Source organism: Phlebotomus papatasi, chromosome 3 (genome assembly GCF_024763615.1).
Source record: "Phlebotomus papatasi isolate M1 chromosome 3, Ppap_2.1, whole genome shotgun sequence".
NCBI lineage: Eukaryota > Metazoa > Arthropoda > Insecta > Diptera > Psychodidae > Phlebotomus > Phlebotomus papatasi.
This window is the reverse complement of record NC_077224.1, coordinates 1,109,446-1,127,616: the sequence shown is the minus strand read 5'-3', so window position 1 is coordinate 1,127,616 and position 18,171 is coordinate 1,109,446. Positions and strand designations below refer to the sequence as shown.

The 18,171-nt window shown below is 34.8% G+C and overlaps 1 protein-coding gene across 2 annotated transcripts in view; it reads right to left on the bottom strand.

Moving 5' to 3' along the window:
* The window catches only part of LOC129806397 (uncharacterized), an 86,625-nt gene that overhangs the window by 27,735 nt on the left and 40,719 nt on the right, over window positions 1-18,171 (bottom strand). For both annotated transcript variants that reach the window (XM_055854953.1, XM_055854954.1), the window contains exons 4-7: window positions 12,262-17,587; window positions 10,771-11,332; window positions 7,535-8,128; window positions 7,307-7,455 (exon numbers count right to left, since the gene is read on the bottom strand). In XM_055854953.1, coding sequence (XP_055710928.1) covers window positions 7,307-7,455; window positions 7,535-8,128; window positions 10,771-11,332; window positions 12,262-17,587 — 6,631 coding nt within the window. The remainder of the gene's footprint in view (window positions 1-7,306; window positions 7,456-7,534; window positions 8,129-10,770; window positions 11,333-12,261; window positions 17,588-18,171) is intronic.

Sequence of the window (18,171 nt, the reverse complement as noted above, 5' to 3'; positions counted from 1 at the left end):
ACGAGCTCTGAGAAAAATTAAACGTTTTATAATGAGCATATTTTTATAGGAAATTTACTGCTCTACAACATTGCAGAAGACTATTTTCCTCTTTCTCGAAAGAAATGTGATTTTCGAATAATTTTCTAAAAGTCGATTTTGTGGAGATTCTCAAAATTGCTGGGGCAAATTTTGGCAGTCTTCGGATAATTTGTGACGTTTTACTCTCGCAAATGTTAAAAATATCAAATAGACATATTTTTATAGGAAATTTATTCCTCTACAACTTTGTCGAAGATAATTTTACTCTATCTTAACGAGAAATGTACTTAAATTGAACTAATCAATATTGAGATTTTCTGTAAGCCAAATATTCCAAAAATAGGGCTCAAAATTTCATTATTTTTTATTTACATAATCCTTCCTCGAATCCCTTGAAACTTTGTAAGTTTAAGAAGGTTCATGAAGGTTATCTATAAAAAAAAAACTTTCAAGCTTCAGTCTCTTTTATTTTAAAAAATAGTGAATATTGAATTTTTCTTTTTGACAAATTTTGCCCCAGTCTCCCCTAGTTGTGAACACTATGATTTTTTTTTTTAAATGAATATTAGACTTCAGATGACGAAATCTATCTGAATTCACATAGATTCTTCAAATTGCATTTTTGAGAGAATTTGAAGTTTCCATCTATGGGAAAGCGCGCTACTTTCGGACGAGTCAAGCTTCAGACAATTCAATTTTTTTCTATGTTCCTCATGGATTTCACCCATAGCTCTTTTCTGGAAATTTAAGGCATTGAACTAGCTATTAAAATATCATGTTATAATGGGCTAAATTCATTTAAAATATATGTTCTTTTTGAAAGCTTTTAATACTAAATACGTCAAATTTTGAATATGATCTGGGTTGAAATTGCTTAGTTGAAAATTCAGTGTGAGCAATTGCTCACGAGAAATATGAAAGAACTTTGTGTTTATTTTAGTTCTTATTTAGCTGTGGTGAAGTACTAACAATGTTTCTTCGCTTTTTTTACAGCCAAGTTGTCCAAATTAATAACCAAGTTGTCCAAAATAAGAGTCAAATTCACCTCTACATATCAATTTATTTTTAAACGTATTAAAACTAATTTTAGTAAAAATAAGACGATAAATAGCTTGACAAGCTTCTAAACAACTCTTCTGAAAAGAGAGTAACAAAAAAAGTCAATTACAGTAGACTCTTCGATATCCAGCACTTCGATATCCGGGTGACAGCTGCCAAACACTGGCGGTTGATATATTCAAAATTATTTTCACTAAACATGAAGTTTGTCCAGAGTGAATTAAAGTATTATTAACATTGTATCGAAGTTTTTAATACATAATTGTGATAAAAAATGAAACATAAGCACACCATGAAGAAAATTCTCTTGTTCTTTGTCAGACAGAAAATAAATTCACACTGCACAAAATAGAAAAACCGTTGATCATTCAAAAAACCTAAATGTCATTTGTCCCCCAGTCAGCCGGATATCGAAGAGTCTACTGTAGTATTGAAAATATCGCACTTCAAACTTGCAATATCGATGCTTATAAGCAGACTGGACCAAATTATGAGCCCTTACCCTATTACATTAAAAAAATGAATTGTTCGAAGCTTAAATCGTCTGAAGGTAGCGCGCTTTCCCCTACAAGAGAATTTTTCTCCTTATCCAAGAAATTTTTTACCACCATTAGGCTGCAATTCAGAGATGTGTAGTTATGCTGGATAAAAATCACATTCAGTTATCTCAATTAACTTGGAAAATATTCAAGAAAAACTTCAAAAAGTGGCACAATGTTCCATAATATGTTTTTACAGTACTTTATTTCTTTTAATGAGCTCGCAAAAGACCTGAGAGATTTATAATCAGTACTTGTAGAAGCATTTGAAGAAACTTTACTGTTTTTAAAGACTTTGCCAAAGGCAATTTTTCAAATTCAAACCATTTTCATTTTCTATTTAAAAAGAAAATGTATTTTATTTACGTTTTTAGATCATTTTCTAAAAGTTGTTTTGGAAGTTCTAAAAATACAGGCAGGACGTTTGGAGTGTAACGTACTTAATATAGAATTTTGCAACTTTTTACCCCAAGTGCTATTTAATTTCTTTAGATCAAATTCAATCTGAAAACACTCTTTAATGGCTCTGGCACACCTTTTAGATCAAGAAAATTTCATGAAGTAGAAAATCGAAACCTTTTCTTTCTCACATGTTTTGCATATGTCTATCTCATTCTCTCGCACTCTTCTTCTTCTCTTAAACATCACTCCAAATTCAATTTAGCTCAAGAGAATTTGGTATGCGAAAGAATGAGATAGTCATATGCAAAACATGTGAGAAAGAAAAGGTTTCGAATTTCTATTTCATGAAATTTTCCTGATCGAAAAGGTGTGCCGGAGCCATAATGCCTAAATTTTGATTAATTATGTTAGTTTAAAGGGATATCATTTGTAAGAAAAATGGTTTATAATGTATTTCAAAATATAATTATTTTTATTTTTAATTATTTAATTCAAAGATTTAAGTAGGTTTATTTAAGGCTCATTTAAAAAGTAAAGGCCTTATTAGTAAGGAGGGGGGTCGCTTCTGGAAGCAGGTTGATATCTGAAACGATTTGACTCAAAATGTCTGATGTTAGTCAGACCAAAATAATGAAGATCTATAATTTTTTGTATTCTTCAGCTTCAAAAACTAGAAAATAACCTAACTCTTAATCTAAAAATCTCAACTATTGGTAGACTATATTCAGTCAGTATATTTAAAATTCGAGCAATGAATCAAATTTTCTGTACAGTAGATGAGAGTTTTTTACTCGATAGAACCATCGTCATTTGCAATTTTCTTTCTTTATATCTTGAGAAAAACTTCTTTTTTTTCTCATACACAAAAGAAAATCCCTCGATATTTTATTTTAACCTTTATCTGTGTATGAGTGTTTGTGGAGAAAAATAGATCATGTTTGAATTTATTTGTATTCGATTTTTTTTTTGTAATTTTTCTTTTCTTATCCACGATCATCACATTCAATGATTACCAAACTAGATTTTTTCAGCTGTTTTCCCAGAATACGCTTTTTTTTCTTAGTGGTTCTTTTTCCAAGGAATAATCCATTTGAGAATATATTTCAGTATGTATAGTATAATTAACTTTCTCGACGTCAATGGGCTTCATGGGTGTTTTTATCTCACTCGCACTCCTATATATTATTTATTTTCTTTCTATCAATATTCGATCTCTTGTACAGCCTCCTCCATGGTGTAAGCAAATTTTATGAAGGAACATTGCGAAAATCTCTCCCTTCCCTCCCCCCCAAAAAATGTATTTATAGTTTTCATTCGATTGGAAATGTCTGTACGAAGGAGAATTTGTGGAAAAGTGCCTGTATGAAAAAAAGAAAATAGCATAAATTTCTCTAACCAATTTTAACCACAAAATATTCTCTTTAAAATTGCCTGATCGTGTGATTTGGACAAAATGCGAGCAGAGAGAAAATGTGCTCTTTGTGTATTTGCGAGACACGTGGTTTTTCTGGTTCATTGTTTCCTATATTTGTGAAAATGAGAAATCCCATGTGGTGTGTTTGGATTTTCTTTGAGGATTAGTGAATATTCGTGGCTCTGACACCTAAAAAGGAGGAAAATTCTGTGACAATTAAATTGTCATAAATCATGGGGTCGTTGTATATAATGTGCCTCTGTCTCCTTTTGGATACTAAAACTGCGCAAATTTTATTTACGATCATCTCTAGAGAGAGTGTTTTACTTGACCTAGAACCAAGACAACATTCTCTTTCTTCTCCCACGAGGATGATGATCGAGAACATTGAGAATTTTTCAGGGGTATCCCATTGCACTGATTGATGTACAAAAATATTGTCGTTTATGGTAAAATTTAAATTAAGACACTCAGCGCTAAAGAAGGCTATTGTCTATGCATTTCCTTATTAAAATAGACCACTCTTGCTCTGAGAAACCGAATTGTAGGATAAAAGACTAAAAAGAAACTCCAGGTATACTTCAACCAGGGGGGTGACATTAGCTCTGAAAAACGCGACCAGTTTCATTGTAAATTTTTTCCTGTTTTCGTACACATTTCACGAGATATCTCCAAAACTACGTAGGTTGCCAATTTGGGGTTTTCGGTTGCCTATTCTATTTTAAATTGGCTTTTATTTTGTATTTGTATTATTTCCTAAATCATTCTAAAATGACAGAAAATAGCTAATAAGCTCAAAAGTTTTTTTGGCTCGCTAAAAACATATGGGAAACACAAGAAACGTCATGCCCCTGACTTCAACTATATTCAAAATACGGAACAGATAAAAGTCGCTGGATTAAATTTTGACATTGTTAAAACGACTTTTTGTACAGTTTCATTGTTCAGTACAAATTAATTTATACAGTGCCCGCTCTCTAATCCAGACGAGTTATCGACGGTTACATTTGAAATAATTTTGAGGTTATGTATGCATGAGTGTTCAGCAATGAAGATGAATTATCCTGTGATGTTTTTGTTTAATAAATGAAGTACAGTAGATTCTCGCTAATTCGGCTCTTTTAAGATCGGGCTACTTTTTAATTCGGGCAGCGGTTACATTTGAAAAAAGTTTGTTGTCATTTTTCAAATTTGATTATGATTATCAAATGAATTAAATATGCTCAAATTTGGCATGTTTTGTCTTAGTTTTGATGTGATTTTGCATTATTGAGGGATTTTTATGCAATTTACGTTATATATGAGTGTGTAAACTCAATATCTATATGCACATGAATAAAAAATTGTTGCATTTCAAAAAGTTTGTCGCCCGAATTTCTGTCTAATTCGGCTGACATTTCGGCCCCATATGCTCGAATTTGAGAGAGTCTACTGTATAATAGCATAGAATTCTCTAATTATGTCTTTTTAATGCTTTTTAAATTTTTTATTCAAATTCTACAAAAAAAAACTTGTATTATATTAGCGAGACGTTGAACAAATTCACAAAATTGATCCGGATTACTAAGCGGACATCTGTCACATTGTCTCCCAATCATCCGTATTACAAAGCGGGCACTGTACATTGCAAGCCAGATCTTCCCTTCCGAATTTTTTAAATCCCAATTTACCCAAAATCTTAAAATAATATTCATAGATTATTGTTTTATATTTTTTTAAGATTGGAAATTGATAAAAATCTTCTAGAATCTCAAAAACTGAATCCAAAGCCGTGCGGATATTCAGTATTTAGGGTAAAATTGGGCAATTGTGGAGAGAATCTATATTTGAAAGAGGAAGTACTCTTGAGAATAGGACTTCTTCATGGTCTTCTTTTCTTCTCACGCATCTAAAATAGTGAAAAAATCTCAAAGTTCAAATTTAGATTATTTAAAAATTAGTCCATCATTGAGAAAAAAACGGGGCTGCGATTAACTTTTTTTCCTCATAATTTTAACACCTTTTTGGTGTAAAAATATCGTCTCCTCAAAATGCAAGTGTTCTAACTCACATTTTGGTCGATTTTGAGTTATTGCCATAGTGGTACTATATTAATCCAATACTATCGGAAAATGCATAAAATTTTCCCCGAAAACCATTTGTTTTTCTAATATGATTAAATGAAATGAAATTGTTCTATGTGCATGAATTCACTAAATTATTCTGTGAAATTGTTCTATATCGCTGCGACGCTGTACTTAGAACAATTTCATATGAATTTTGAACGAACAAAAAAGTTGCAATGAAATTGTTCTATGTGACGATTCACGCATTTACGTTGTGAAAAGGGCAAATAAGTTTTAAGGAACCGAAGAAGGATCAATGTGATCGCAAAAAAACATCATAAGCTTTTGATAACGGTAAAGGAGGTCAGAATCATCAAATTGGTGAATAAAATTTGAGCAGAATTTACTCTTGCAAATATTGACACTGACACGATAATATTGTTCAAAAAATAACCTTTTGTCACTGTAATTGACAAAAGTGATAATATTATATTAGAATATCTTTTAAGGATCTCAAATCTGAAATCTATTCATTGCTACCACAGCCTAAATTTCTTTCTATATTTATTTAAAGTGTTTTTGTTTTTCTAAATTTATATCCTTGGTTCGAATTATATAATTTTAATTACTTTGGTTAGAAAAAACGTACATTTTCATTATCTACAGCTCTTATGATAAGCCTTGAACCTACAATGCAGTTAAATTACTAATTGGATTCAATAGATTTTTTTAACATACATAGACGATAGAGACAAAAATAGCCCAAGAATTTAAGGCTATCTTTATTCTAACAAAACCAATGAATGATAATTTTCATTCTAATGAAAAATATTATGTATTAGTATTGTGATTTTTTTCACAAAAGGCTATTACGCAATAGCTTTAAAAAATTGGATATTATATAGAAAAAAATATAAAATTCAATTTATCAATCTGAAAATTTAAAAATTATACTCACTTTTGAGTTTAAATGATTTTTGATAAATGATAAATGATAAACTATAGAGCAAATAGTTTGAGGAGTTGGAGATTTGCAAAAAATATCCTAGATTCCCGCAACTTTCTACTTTGCGATTACGTAAACATTAGAGAAAAATAACTTTAGATATTCAGAAAAAACTTATTTATAGATAACCGTTGAACCAATCGTCCTTAAAAGAGTTAAAATATTAACTCTTTTTCTTATTTAACAAACTGGAAATTTTGCTATGGAAAATAATAATCTCATGCAATACACCATTTTAATCCAAGACACATTCCTCTCTTGTATACGGGAAAGCATAATAAGGTTTATAATATGCAAACTGTAATTAGTTAGACTGCAATTTAATTACATTCGCGAATTTGATTTCAAGCAAACTTTCAAACAAAACTATACTTTATAAGTATAATCTTTTTCGAATGATATTCTGTTTTAAGGATGAATAAAACAAGAATAGTGTCTTAGATAAATCACTCTTCCTTTTAAGAGATATTTAATTATTTCATTGGACTACTTTGCAGAATGTTTCAATGTCTTATTTTTAGATATAATATATTTTAAAGTTTATGACTTTTTAAGAAATTACGATTAATATTAGAATTATGTACATCAATTGGAAAATGGCAAACCCCTTGAGAGAAAATTATGGTGATCTTGTCTAATGGGAAAGCAATTGAGTTTATTAACTCTTGCTGATGTGAAGACGGAAATCCTTCACAGGGGATTTCTCTCAAGAGTTTTCTCCGATAAGTCTCCCTAACCTTCCCTTGGGAATGGCAAGTTATTTTTTTCTGACAAAATTTAGATTACAAAAAAAAACATGTAAAATGTGTCAATATCTGACCTGCTGCTTTCCCACGGGTGATCCAACGATTTTATTCATTTGCTGTGGCATCATTGATTCCATTCCAGCCATGAGGACACTAGCTCCTATAAATTTATTCAGGAGGGCTCTGGCTTCTCTATCATCAGCGGTATCTTCGGCTTCTTCCACTGAAATTTTAAAAGTTGATTTTAGAGCTCTTTGGATGTTTGGAAAGTTTTTTTTCTTTGGTGTTTTCAATGAACTGACCATTGTCGGCATTTCTCATTCGATCGAGGACATCCTGAACGTCCGTGACTTTGCTGCTGGCACTATTGAGAAATGATCGAGATTCCTTTGTTGTCGTTGTCATAGTTGTTTTAAATCCCCCATTATCACCAGTTACTGTTTGTGACTTGGTTACTACAACCTTCCCCTGCTGCTTCTCGGGTGATTTTATTACGGATTTACTGTCGGAGTCACGACGATCTTCCCGGCTGGTCTGTGTACGGAGAATAAGACCAGCTTTTGGGTAACTCTGTGTGGTAGATTTGTCCGTGATGGCAGCTTCTTTCTGGATAAATTTCTCACTGAGCTCCTTAACGGAACCTCGCCGGACAACTTTGGGTGATGTTTCTGTCTGAGTTTCTCCTATTTTTTGAGTTTTTGTCACACTCAGAATCTTCCGGGATTGTTCACTCTCGAGAAGTTTATCGCGGATCTGTGAGGGTGTCTTTCTGTCCACTTTTTCCCCAATTTGCTCAAAATCTGCAGGATCTGATGAATAGAGGGTGACACTGCGATGACCGACAGGTTCTGTTCCATTGATAGAGTGATAGGACTCTTTGATAATGCTTCCGGATACTGAAAAAAGACAAAGGAATTTTAGATTTGAATGAAAGTGAGTTGAAAATTACGTTCACTGAGAGAACAAAATGGGGGTACGATTAACTTTTTTTCCTCATAATTTTAACATTTTTCAGGTGTAAAAATGTATCAATATTTTTTTATGTTAATTTTACACCTTTCTAAGTGTAAAATTAACATGAAAAAGGGTAACTTTAACCCCTAATACACCTAAAAGTGTAATAATTACACCGATTTCGGATCAATAATGCAGGGTAAAATTAACATTTCGGGAATGCTATTTTAACTTTTTCGGATTTTTCTCAGTGTTGGGTCATTCCTTCCAACGAGTTTCAAGGTCAAAGGTTAAACAGTTCTGCATCCTAGCTGAGATTTTTTATAATTTCAGTTCATACCAAAAGCTTCTGGCCGGAGAACGAAAAGAAATATCGACAAGCGATTTTTGGCAAAAGTTAAATATCGAGTTGGCGAAATTACATGGTCACATCTGATCCATTCACTGAGAAAAAAAAGAGGGTGCGATTAACTTTTTTTCCTCATAAGTTTAACACTTTTTAGATGTAAAAATATATCAACATTTTTTAATGTTAATTTTACACCTTTTTAAGGGTAAAATTAACATGAAAAAGGGTAACTTTTACCCCCAATACACCTAAAAAGGGTAATATTTACACCGATTTCGGATCAATACTGCAGGGTAAAATTAACATTTCCGGAATGTTATTTTAACTTTTTCGGATTTCTTTCAGTGTTCCCTCCGTACACTGATAATAAAACGGGGGTGCGATTAACTTTTTTTCCTCATAAATTTAACACTTTTTTTTCGGTGGTCCTTTGCAGATTGCCACAAAATATTGTTTAAAGAATAAAAAAAACGACAGAAAAGTAAAGATAATAAAAAATACAAGCACTTTAGATATTTTTTTTTAAAGGAAATCACATGAAAAATATGATACGGTTCACTATTAATACATTTTCATAAATGTCAGATTAACTTAAATCAGTTTATCGGCCACCGCGAGAGGTGGTCGAGAATAAATCAGCGGCTAATCAGTATTTTGCTGATTAGACAGATGTGTCTGAATACGAAAACAGCCTAGGAGCTTTTTGTAGACTTTTTTTAATGGCATTGAATAAACGAGCAGTAAAAAGTTAAAAAAGGGCAGTAAAAAATTCGAAAAGTAAAAAAAATGGTCAATAAAAAATAAAAAAGGGGCAGTAAAAAGTTAAAAAAGGGCAGTAAAAAATTAAAAAGGAGCAGTACTTTATTAAAAGCAGTCAGTTAAAAACGAAAAGTAGTCAGCAAAAAATGAAACACGATCAGTAAAAAATAAAAAGTGGTCAGTAAAAAATAAAACATGATCAGTAAAAAGTAAAAGATGATCAGTATAAAATAAAAGTGATCAGTAAAAAATAAGAAGTGGTCAGCAACAAATTAAAAATGAGCAGTAAAAATATTCAATTTGGTCAGTAAAAAATTAAAAATTATCAGTAAAAAATTTTAAAACAGCAGTAAAAAATTAAAAATGAGGAGAAAAAAAATAAAAAGCGGTCAGCAAAAGATTAAAAATGAACAGTAGGAATATTCGTGTTGATCAGTGAGAAATAAAAAAGTGATCAGCAAAAAATTAAAAATCAGCAGTAAAAAAATAAAAATTGGTCAATCAAAAATAAAAAGTGGTCAGCAAAGAATTAAAAATGAGCAGTAAAAAATAAAAAAAACTGGTCAGTAAAAAATACAAAGTGATCAGTGATAAATAAAAATTGGTCAGCAAAAAATTAAAAAAAGAGCAATAAAAAATAAAAAAATGGTGAGCAAAAAATTAAAAGTGAGCCGTAGAAAATAAAAACTTTTTAATTTTTCACTGATCAATACAAATATTTCTACTGATCATTTTTAATTTTTTGCTGACCACTTTTTATTTTTTACTGCTCATTTTTAATTTTTTACTGCATTTTTATTTTTTTTTGCTGCTCATTTTTAATTTTTTACTGCATTTTTAATTTTTTTGCTGCTCATTTTTAATTTTTTACTGCATTTTTAATTTTTTTGCTGCTCATTTTTAATTTTTTGCTGATCAACTGGAATATTTTTACTGTTAATTTTTCATTTTTTACTGACAATATTTTCTTTTTACTGACCATTTTTATTTTTTACTGATTACTTTTTAATTTTTTACTGATCAACTCGAATATATCTACTGATCAATTCGAAGATTTTACTGACCAAATTTAACTTTTTACAGACCAAATTTAACTTTTTACTGATAAAATTTTACTTTTTATTGACAAAATTGAAAATTTTTACTGATTATTTCGAATTATTTGCTGATCAAATTTAATTTTTTGCTGATCACTTTTGACTTTTTACTGATCATTTATTTTTTTCCCTTTTTTAATCAGCTAAATCAGTAATCAGAAATCAGCTGGAATGTCTGAATTGGAATTCAGATTTATAAATGTATAATCAGTAATCAGCTGAATCTCTGAATTGACCCCTATACTTAAATTGACCAGACTCTAACGTTTATTAACCGAGTTCAATGAAATTTCTGCTTTTGGCCTTCTGTAGAGATTGCCTATAAAGAATCTGAGTTACCATAAGCTTATCTGGACTTTTATCACTAATTTTTAAATACCTTTTGTCGTGGAATCATTCGACGATGGAGTCTTCTTCTTCAGTGCTCTCAGACCAAACAGGGGCTGTCCATTGTCATCTGTAGGTCCAATTCCGTAGCTTGATGTTACCGAATCGATGGATTTTGGCTCAGCTATTGTTTCAGTTTTAATTCGTTGACTCTTACTATCACTAACAACTCTTCGACTTGTGTATGTACGATTGGTTTCTGATGCCTTTTTGAGGATGTTTTTGGTGGCCCAGATGGGTTTATCATCCTTGGGTTCAGGTGCCATCTGACGCATCTGCCGAAGATTGGGTAGAGATTTTGGTGGACTTGGACTCCGAGAAATGTGTTTCTCCAAAATTTCAATGGTTTCACTTTCGCTCTTGTGTCCGTTCAATTGGGCATGTTCAGGAGCTTCTACTGGCTTTCCACTGATTTTCCGGGGTGAGAGTTTTCTCGTAGGACTAGTTTTTCGATTGGAAGTCGTTTCAGTCGATTGACTCTCTAGTTGCTTTTTAACCAGGCGAATTTGTGCACGAATTCTTCTCCTTTGCTCATATCCAACAACAGTCTCCAGCTACGTAAAAGAAAAGGTGATTTGATTAGTTGTCTTAACTAAAGATTACGGTAAATGTCCTAATTCAAAACCATTTCCAGATGCTTTAACTTTGGCAGAAGATTCAATACATTAAGTTCATATTTTTTCTGAAGAGAGTTACATAAATTTGGTCCTTGACTCTTCTAGAATGTTACTGTTTAGTGAAAATTCTTTAGATATAATTTGAAAACTTCTTAAATACAAGAAAAATACGCAAGTGTAAAATGCTTCAATTGGAAACAAATTAATCCAAATGGAGACAAGGGAAAGTTTCTAAATGGAAACAAACTGTGTAACTGAAACCGCGACGAAAGGCTTCCAAAACCTTGTTGAGTTGCTCTTGAGTGCAGGATTTGTTTTTATTCCTGGTCTTTTCTCCTTTCCCATCTAAAACAATAAGAAAATCTCTAAAAAAAAAATCATATTTCCAGGGTTTCCTATTGAAGCATTTGCAGACACTTCAAAAAAAAACCTTTTTGTTCACGAAATAGGTAATTATTTCATTTGAAAACTTCACGTACCGTTAACAATAAAGATTAGCACTTAATTTAACTAAAATTAGACAGAAGTACGATATAAATGTCAAACAAAACAAACAACAGTCAACTTATTGTGTTTTTCATTGGAAAACATGGTCGATCGATGAAAAATTCAATGGTGAAAAGGTACACTTTTAATTTTTCTGAGAAATTAACAAATTAAAATTTGTGAATATGACTGGATTTTCGCTTTATTTGGAGCAAAATTAACTAAATAATGAAACTGTGGTATAGAAAATATATAGATATAATAATTTAGTACTGTATTTATCATGAAAACAGTGATGTTTCCTTTTGGAGTAGCGAAAAATCTCCATTTGGAGTAGGTTTTGAATTAGCTTAATTTACCCTACTGAGAAAAATTCTTACCATTCTTTCCAAGAGTTCTAGTTCAAATATTTCTTCAATATGAGGAATTTCCGGGCAACTGGACTTTCGTCGTGATTGAGAAGTCTCTGAATCGGTTCTCTTGAGGGCCACACCGAATTTTACAGTACTTCTGGGATTTCCATCAAATTCTTCTTCCTCTTTCTTTTCCATTGAAGCCTTCCTCAAGTTACTTTTGTTAATGTCAATTGAATCCTTTCGGATGTTGTTCATGTGTTCAAGGGAACTCACTGTATGACTCATGTACGATGGAACAGAGTCTTTCTTCTCAAAGAGACTCCTCTTAGCACCAACAGAATCTTTGGGTGTGATTTCTTGTGGTTCAGAAGGATGGGTTTGATAAGCGACTTTTTTCACACAAAGCTCCTCAACGACAGGTTCAATGTCATCTGTGACCTTTGAGATTTTCCGCTCAACATTTTCTTGGGATTTCCTTCGGATTTTCTCTGTTTCCAGACGAGATGACGAGATTTTCTTCTCGAATATGTGTTTTCTGGAAGCCACAGCATCCTTCAGGTAGGATGGAATAGAATCACTTGGGGACTTTTCAATAGAGTTCTGGAAGGCCCTATCGAGTTCTCGAGGGGTGTCTCGATTGTGGGGTTCTGTGAGGAAGAATCCTTCGGATTTTGGTGTTGTTTCTGGGGTAGATTCAACTTCGGTTTTCTTCCCCTTTACTCCAATATCTGAGAGCTTTGTGGACTTCTTTCCCTCGAAGACGGAAGGACGCGAAAGGATGTCTCTAGACTTGGAAGCTGGTGACTTGTTCTGCTCAAAAACAGCCTTTGCCTTCTTCACAATCTCTGTGCTTCTGAGGATTGGGGAAGTACTTGTAACTGTGGGTTTTTCCTTAGGAGTATAGCGATCTTTGACACTGCTCCTCCTAGTTTGACTAGATACCCTGTCTTCCTCAAGATCACCAAATTCCTCCTCGGACAGCTTATCAAATGCCGGTGCCTTTGACCGGGATACCTGCTTGTCAATTTTTGCAACAAGTTCAGGGGATCTCTGAGGAGTGGATTCGGCAAGTTTTTCAGCTCTTGTCTTGAACTTTGTGACTTTCTCAGTGACACTGAGTTGACTTTCATCAGTGATTACATCCCCATTTTCTGGGCGAGATTGTGGTTTGAAGGGAGCAGAAACTTTGGGTTTCTTCACATCTTCGGCTGTTGAAATGAACTTTGTCACCTTGTCTGTGACACTGAGGAGACAATCCTCATCAACGAGAACAGAATCATCTCGATCGCGATCTGGTGAGAAGGGGGTAGATGTCTTGATCTTCTTCACTTCTTCAGCTGTTGAGATGAATTTATTGACCTTATCAGATACACTTAGGAGGCATTCATCATTCTTGAGCTCTTCATCGACATCTACGGAGGATTCCTTTACAAATTCCTTGGTTTTCTCATAGTTGGAAGTCTCCTTGAGACTTGTAAAGAGACTAACTTTCTCAGTTACTGATAGCATAGTGTCATCTTCAGGCACTTCGGTAATACTGCATCCAATGTAGTCACTGGTTTCTTCCTCGTAAATTGGAATGTTTTTGATTTTAGGCTGACGTCTTTCGTCATCAGGTTCATGAACAGCATCCGGATACCGTGGTTTTCCTGTATCTTCTTCTGGAGATACAGGAACAGGAATGATGCGATTGGGTGTAGGTTCTCGGGATGATTTTGCTTGCTGAATATCAACAATAACATCAACATCTTCACTCGTTTTTGTCGTTTCGGTATGATTGGTTGCTGTGAGATTGATCGTTTTCGTCGTAATACATTTTGTTGGTCGTTTGGAGTCAGGCTTTGTTGTCTTTTCTGGTGACTTTCGTGCTGTAATTTCCGGAATATCAGGCTTTGAGCGCTTTCGTGCAGATGATCTAAAAGTATTTTCACTTGTTGATCTTGCCATCTTATGGACAGATTCCTTCTCCTGGCGACTGCTGTACACCGGAGCTGATTCCTTGCGTTCCACAACAGGGAGTTTATTGATGCGTCTGGATGAAGTTGTTGTTGTCTTTTCTGTTATCTTGGTTACTGCTCGGTCGGGAACAGGAAGTTCTTTCTCTGAATCCTCAGCCTCGGATGAGTAGTCACTGTGAGTGATTTTCTTGGGTTTCTTTGTTGAAGATTTCTCATCTTTGGCCTTTGTCTTGGAAGCCACCGGAGAAATTGTTATCTTAGCTGTTGATACGTGCTTTCGGTCCGGACTCTTTTCCAACCCAGTAGACTTCTTTCTCTCACCCAATGTCTTCCTCTCCGGAGCATCTTTGCTTGTGATAATTGTTGTAGAAGACTTTATTTCCTTCTCATCCTCTTTCAATTCCTTCTTAATCACAGTTCTGGAGGATTGAGTTGAGATTTCTGTCATTGATTCCCTCTTAATCTCATTCTTACTCGATTTACGCACTGGTTCAGATTTTACCGGTGCTTTCTTACTGCCACGATCTCCAACTGATGGCTTTCTTTCTGGACTTTTGTCCTGAGGCTTGGAATCTTTAGGGACATCTTTGTCTTTCATCAAACTTGTCTTTACTTCCACAGTTTCTGTCATTTTGTAGGATGGTTTCCTTTCTGGACTCTTGTCCTGAGGCTTTGAATCCTTTGGGGAATTTTTGGAGTCTGTTCCTTTGAAAGATGGCTTCCTTTCTGGGCTTTTGTCTTGAGGCTTGGAATCTCTGGGAATATTTCCAGGTTCTGTTGCTTTGGAAGATGGTTTTCTTTCAGGACTCTTATCCTGAAGCTTAGATTCTTTAAGAATTTCCTTGTCTTTAGTCAAACTCGTCTTCACTTCTACAGTTTCTGTAATCTTGAAAGATGGCTTCCTTTCTGGGCTTTTGTCCTGAGGTTTGGAATCCTGAGGAATGTTTCCAGTATCTGTCACTTTGGATGATGGTTTCCTTTCTGAGCTCTTATCCTGAGGTTTGGACTCCCGAGGAACATTTCCAACTTCAGAACCTTTGAAGGATGGCTTCCTTTCTGGGCTTTTATCCTGAGATTTGGAATCCCGAGGAATGTTTCCAGTATCGTTCGCTTTGAAGGATGGTTTCCTTTCTGGGCTCTTATCCTGAGGTTTGGACTCCCGAGGAACATTTCCAACTTCAGAAGCTTTGAAGGATGGCTTCCTTTCAGGACTACTTGTTGGTGTCTTCTTGGATGGAGAAGAAATTTTCCTAGGAGTTTCATTGGAAGTTTTAGTCCTGGATTTATTTGCTGTCTCCACATTGATCTCATTGGCCAGGAAATCTACAGTATCCTTTGACTGGGATGTTGTTTTCTCTTGCGTCTCTACAGTGGTTGAAATATTGGTCAGATTTTCTTCATCTCTATCCTGAATTTCTGATGTCTCAGACATTCCCAGGATTTTTCGGCATCGTTCTTCATAAGTTTCACTTCTGGACAATTTGTGTCTCTTCACAATTTCTTCAGATGTCTCTTCGACAGAATCAACAGTTTCAGTGACTTCCTCATTTGTCTTCTTGATGGAATTCTTTCTTGGCTGTGCTGTAGGGGTTTTGGGGATTTTCTCCTGGACATTTTCATCTCCATATCCTTCTTCAATTTTAATTGTTGATTCATTGTTAATGAATTCCTGTGTTGTCTTCTTCACTTCATTAGCTCTCTCAGTTCTGAAGGTTTCAGTGATCTCTTCGGTGTCCAAATCTGTGATGATCTTTCTTCCCTGATGGTACACAAGATCACTGACTGTACTTGTGGGGGAAGTTGATCGGGCTGAGTCTGTTTCAAAATCTTTTGTTGGCATCCTTTCTGGAGTCCTAGAAGGTTTTTCTGGTGATTTTGTCTCTTTGATCTTGGCTTGAGTTGGTCTTCTCACTGGAGAGGTCTCTTTCACCGGAACACGATCAACTGGTTCGGTTTCTGTTGTCTCTGACACAGGAGATGGTCGTTTGGGTGTTGATCCTCGTGCCTGACGTCTTTCAGAGCTGATGGTTGACCTCTGATAATCATGAGTTGTGAGATCACTCTTGCTCTTTGTCACAGTGTTTGAGCTAATGCGACTAATATCACTGTCACGGGATGGACTTCGTCGGGATTGGGCTCTGTCGGTGCTCCGAATGGATGTGGAACTTGTGCGGAAATTTGATGATTTTGCAGGGCTACCACGATCTGGGGAAATTGATCTGAGTGAGCGTGCAAAAGCTTCATGAGCAGCATCAACTTCCACACTAACTCTCTTGCTCATGTGATCTTGTTTTTTGATCACAACACTCTCAGATGTCTGCTGTGTGATGTCCTCATGCCTCTCCGTAAAGTCCTCATTGAACATCTCGAAGGTCTTGTTGGATTGAGGTGAGAATTGAGATGCCTCACTGGGTGCATAATCATCTCTGACCGTTGTGTCTGATTTGAATATTTGCTGTTGATTGGTTTCATGGTCGCGCTGCGATATCTCATGCAACTTCTCTGTGATCTCAGACGATTTTGCCTTGGTTTCTTGGTGCTTTTTCTCCACTTCACGATCAATCTCAGCATTGTCATCACGGATACACTCAATTCTCTGTTTTTGAGCACGTTCCTCCGTGATGCTGCGCGATGAAGTGGATTCTTGTCTATTTGATGCGGAACTCCAGACTTTTGAAGATGCTGATCGTGTTTCGTATTTAGTAGTTGTGACAATTGTACCATCATCCAGGGCTTTTGTTTCAGTGATCATCTTGGTATTGGCATCGGGATAGTCAATTTTTCGTGATATTATCTCACCCGGCAGGGCGGCAAGACGTTCAACTTCCCTCTGATGGGCTTCAGCACTCATTGTCTCCTTGGTGGTCTTGGAGATTTTCTGCTCTTGCTGCCCAGTATATTGTTCACTCTGTTGCTCATTGGATGTTGTGAGCTGAGTGGTTGATGAGTGGTTCGATTGTTTGGATGATGTATTTCGCGTTGATTGGAGCAATTCATCGAATTCGTCGGCAACATTTCTGTGATCACGAATTGCCTGATCGCCAGATGATGTGTGATGGGATGAGATAACACGAGATGATGAGGTGACTGATGTTGATTTACTCTCAGTTCGTCCAGTATTCTCATCCCCTGTCACAGATGTCTCCTGGAGGATGGTATTGGAGGATTGTCCGGCTGTTGTGGTGTAATTGCTGTCATCACCTTCATGGGTTACCGATGATAATTGCTCATTGCGACCAGAATACGATGTCTTCCCACCAGAAATGTCTTGTACACCGGCTGTTGTTGCTAGTGATTGGGTTGTATGAGTTTTTCCGTCATTTGTCACTTCCGATGATGTAATAACATTCCATCCACTCGTATCTGGCGCCACAACATCAAACTTGTAGTCTCTGGAACCCAAGGAGAATATAAGAAGAGAAAGAGAGTTTAGCACAATGGGCAGGTGCCTATATGTTACACAGTAAAAAAAATTAACACTATTATAGTGTGTAATCTTTCACACCACTATTATAGTGTTAAAGGGCAATAGGCAAAAGTGATCTATGGTTCGACCACCAATAAGAGCTATATCATTGAATAGGCCTTGGTATAGGTCAGAGGTGTGCAAAAAACCGTTGAAACCGAATTAACGTCAAAATAAGTTTGCTCAAGTAGCGTTTTGACCATTGACGTACGTGTTTCATTTGACGTTTATTCGGTTTCAACGGTTCTTGCACTCCTCTGGTATAGGTAACAACTTTTGTTCCGGGACCAAAATTCTAAACCATGGAGTTCTAGAACAAAAAAACTATTTTCGTAGAAGAAAAATAATCTCTTATATGAAATGTGCGCATTTGTATTGTATTTTTTTGAAAGGAAAGAATAAATTGTAACATGAAATACGTTAAATATATTCCGTATTTATACCGTATATTCTCGAAATGGGTATAAAAGCATATTTCTTTACAATGCATAACATGCGTAAGAGGACATT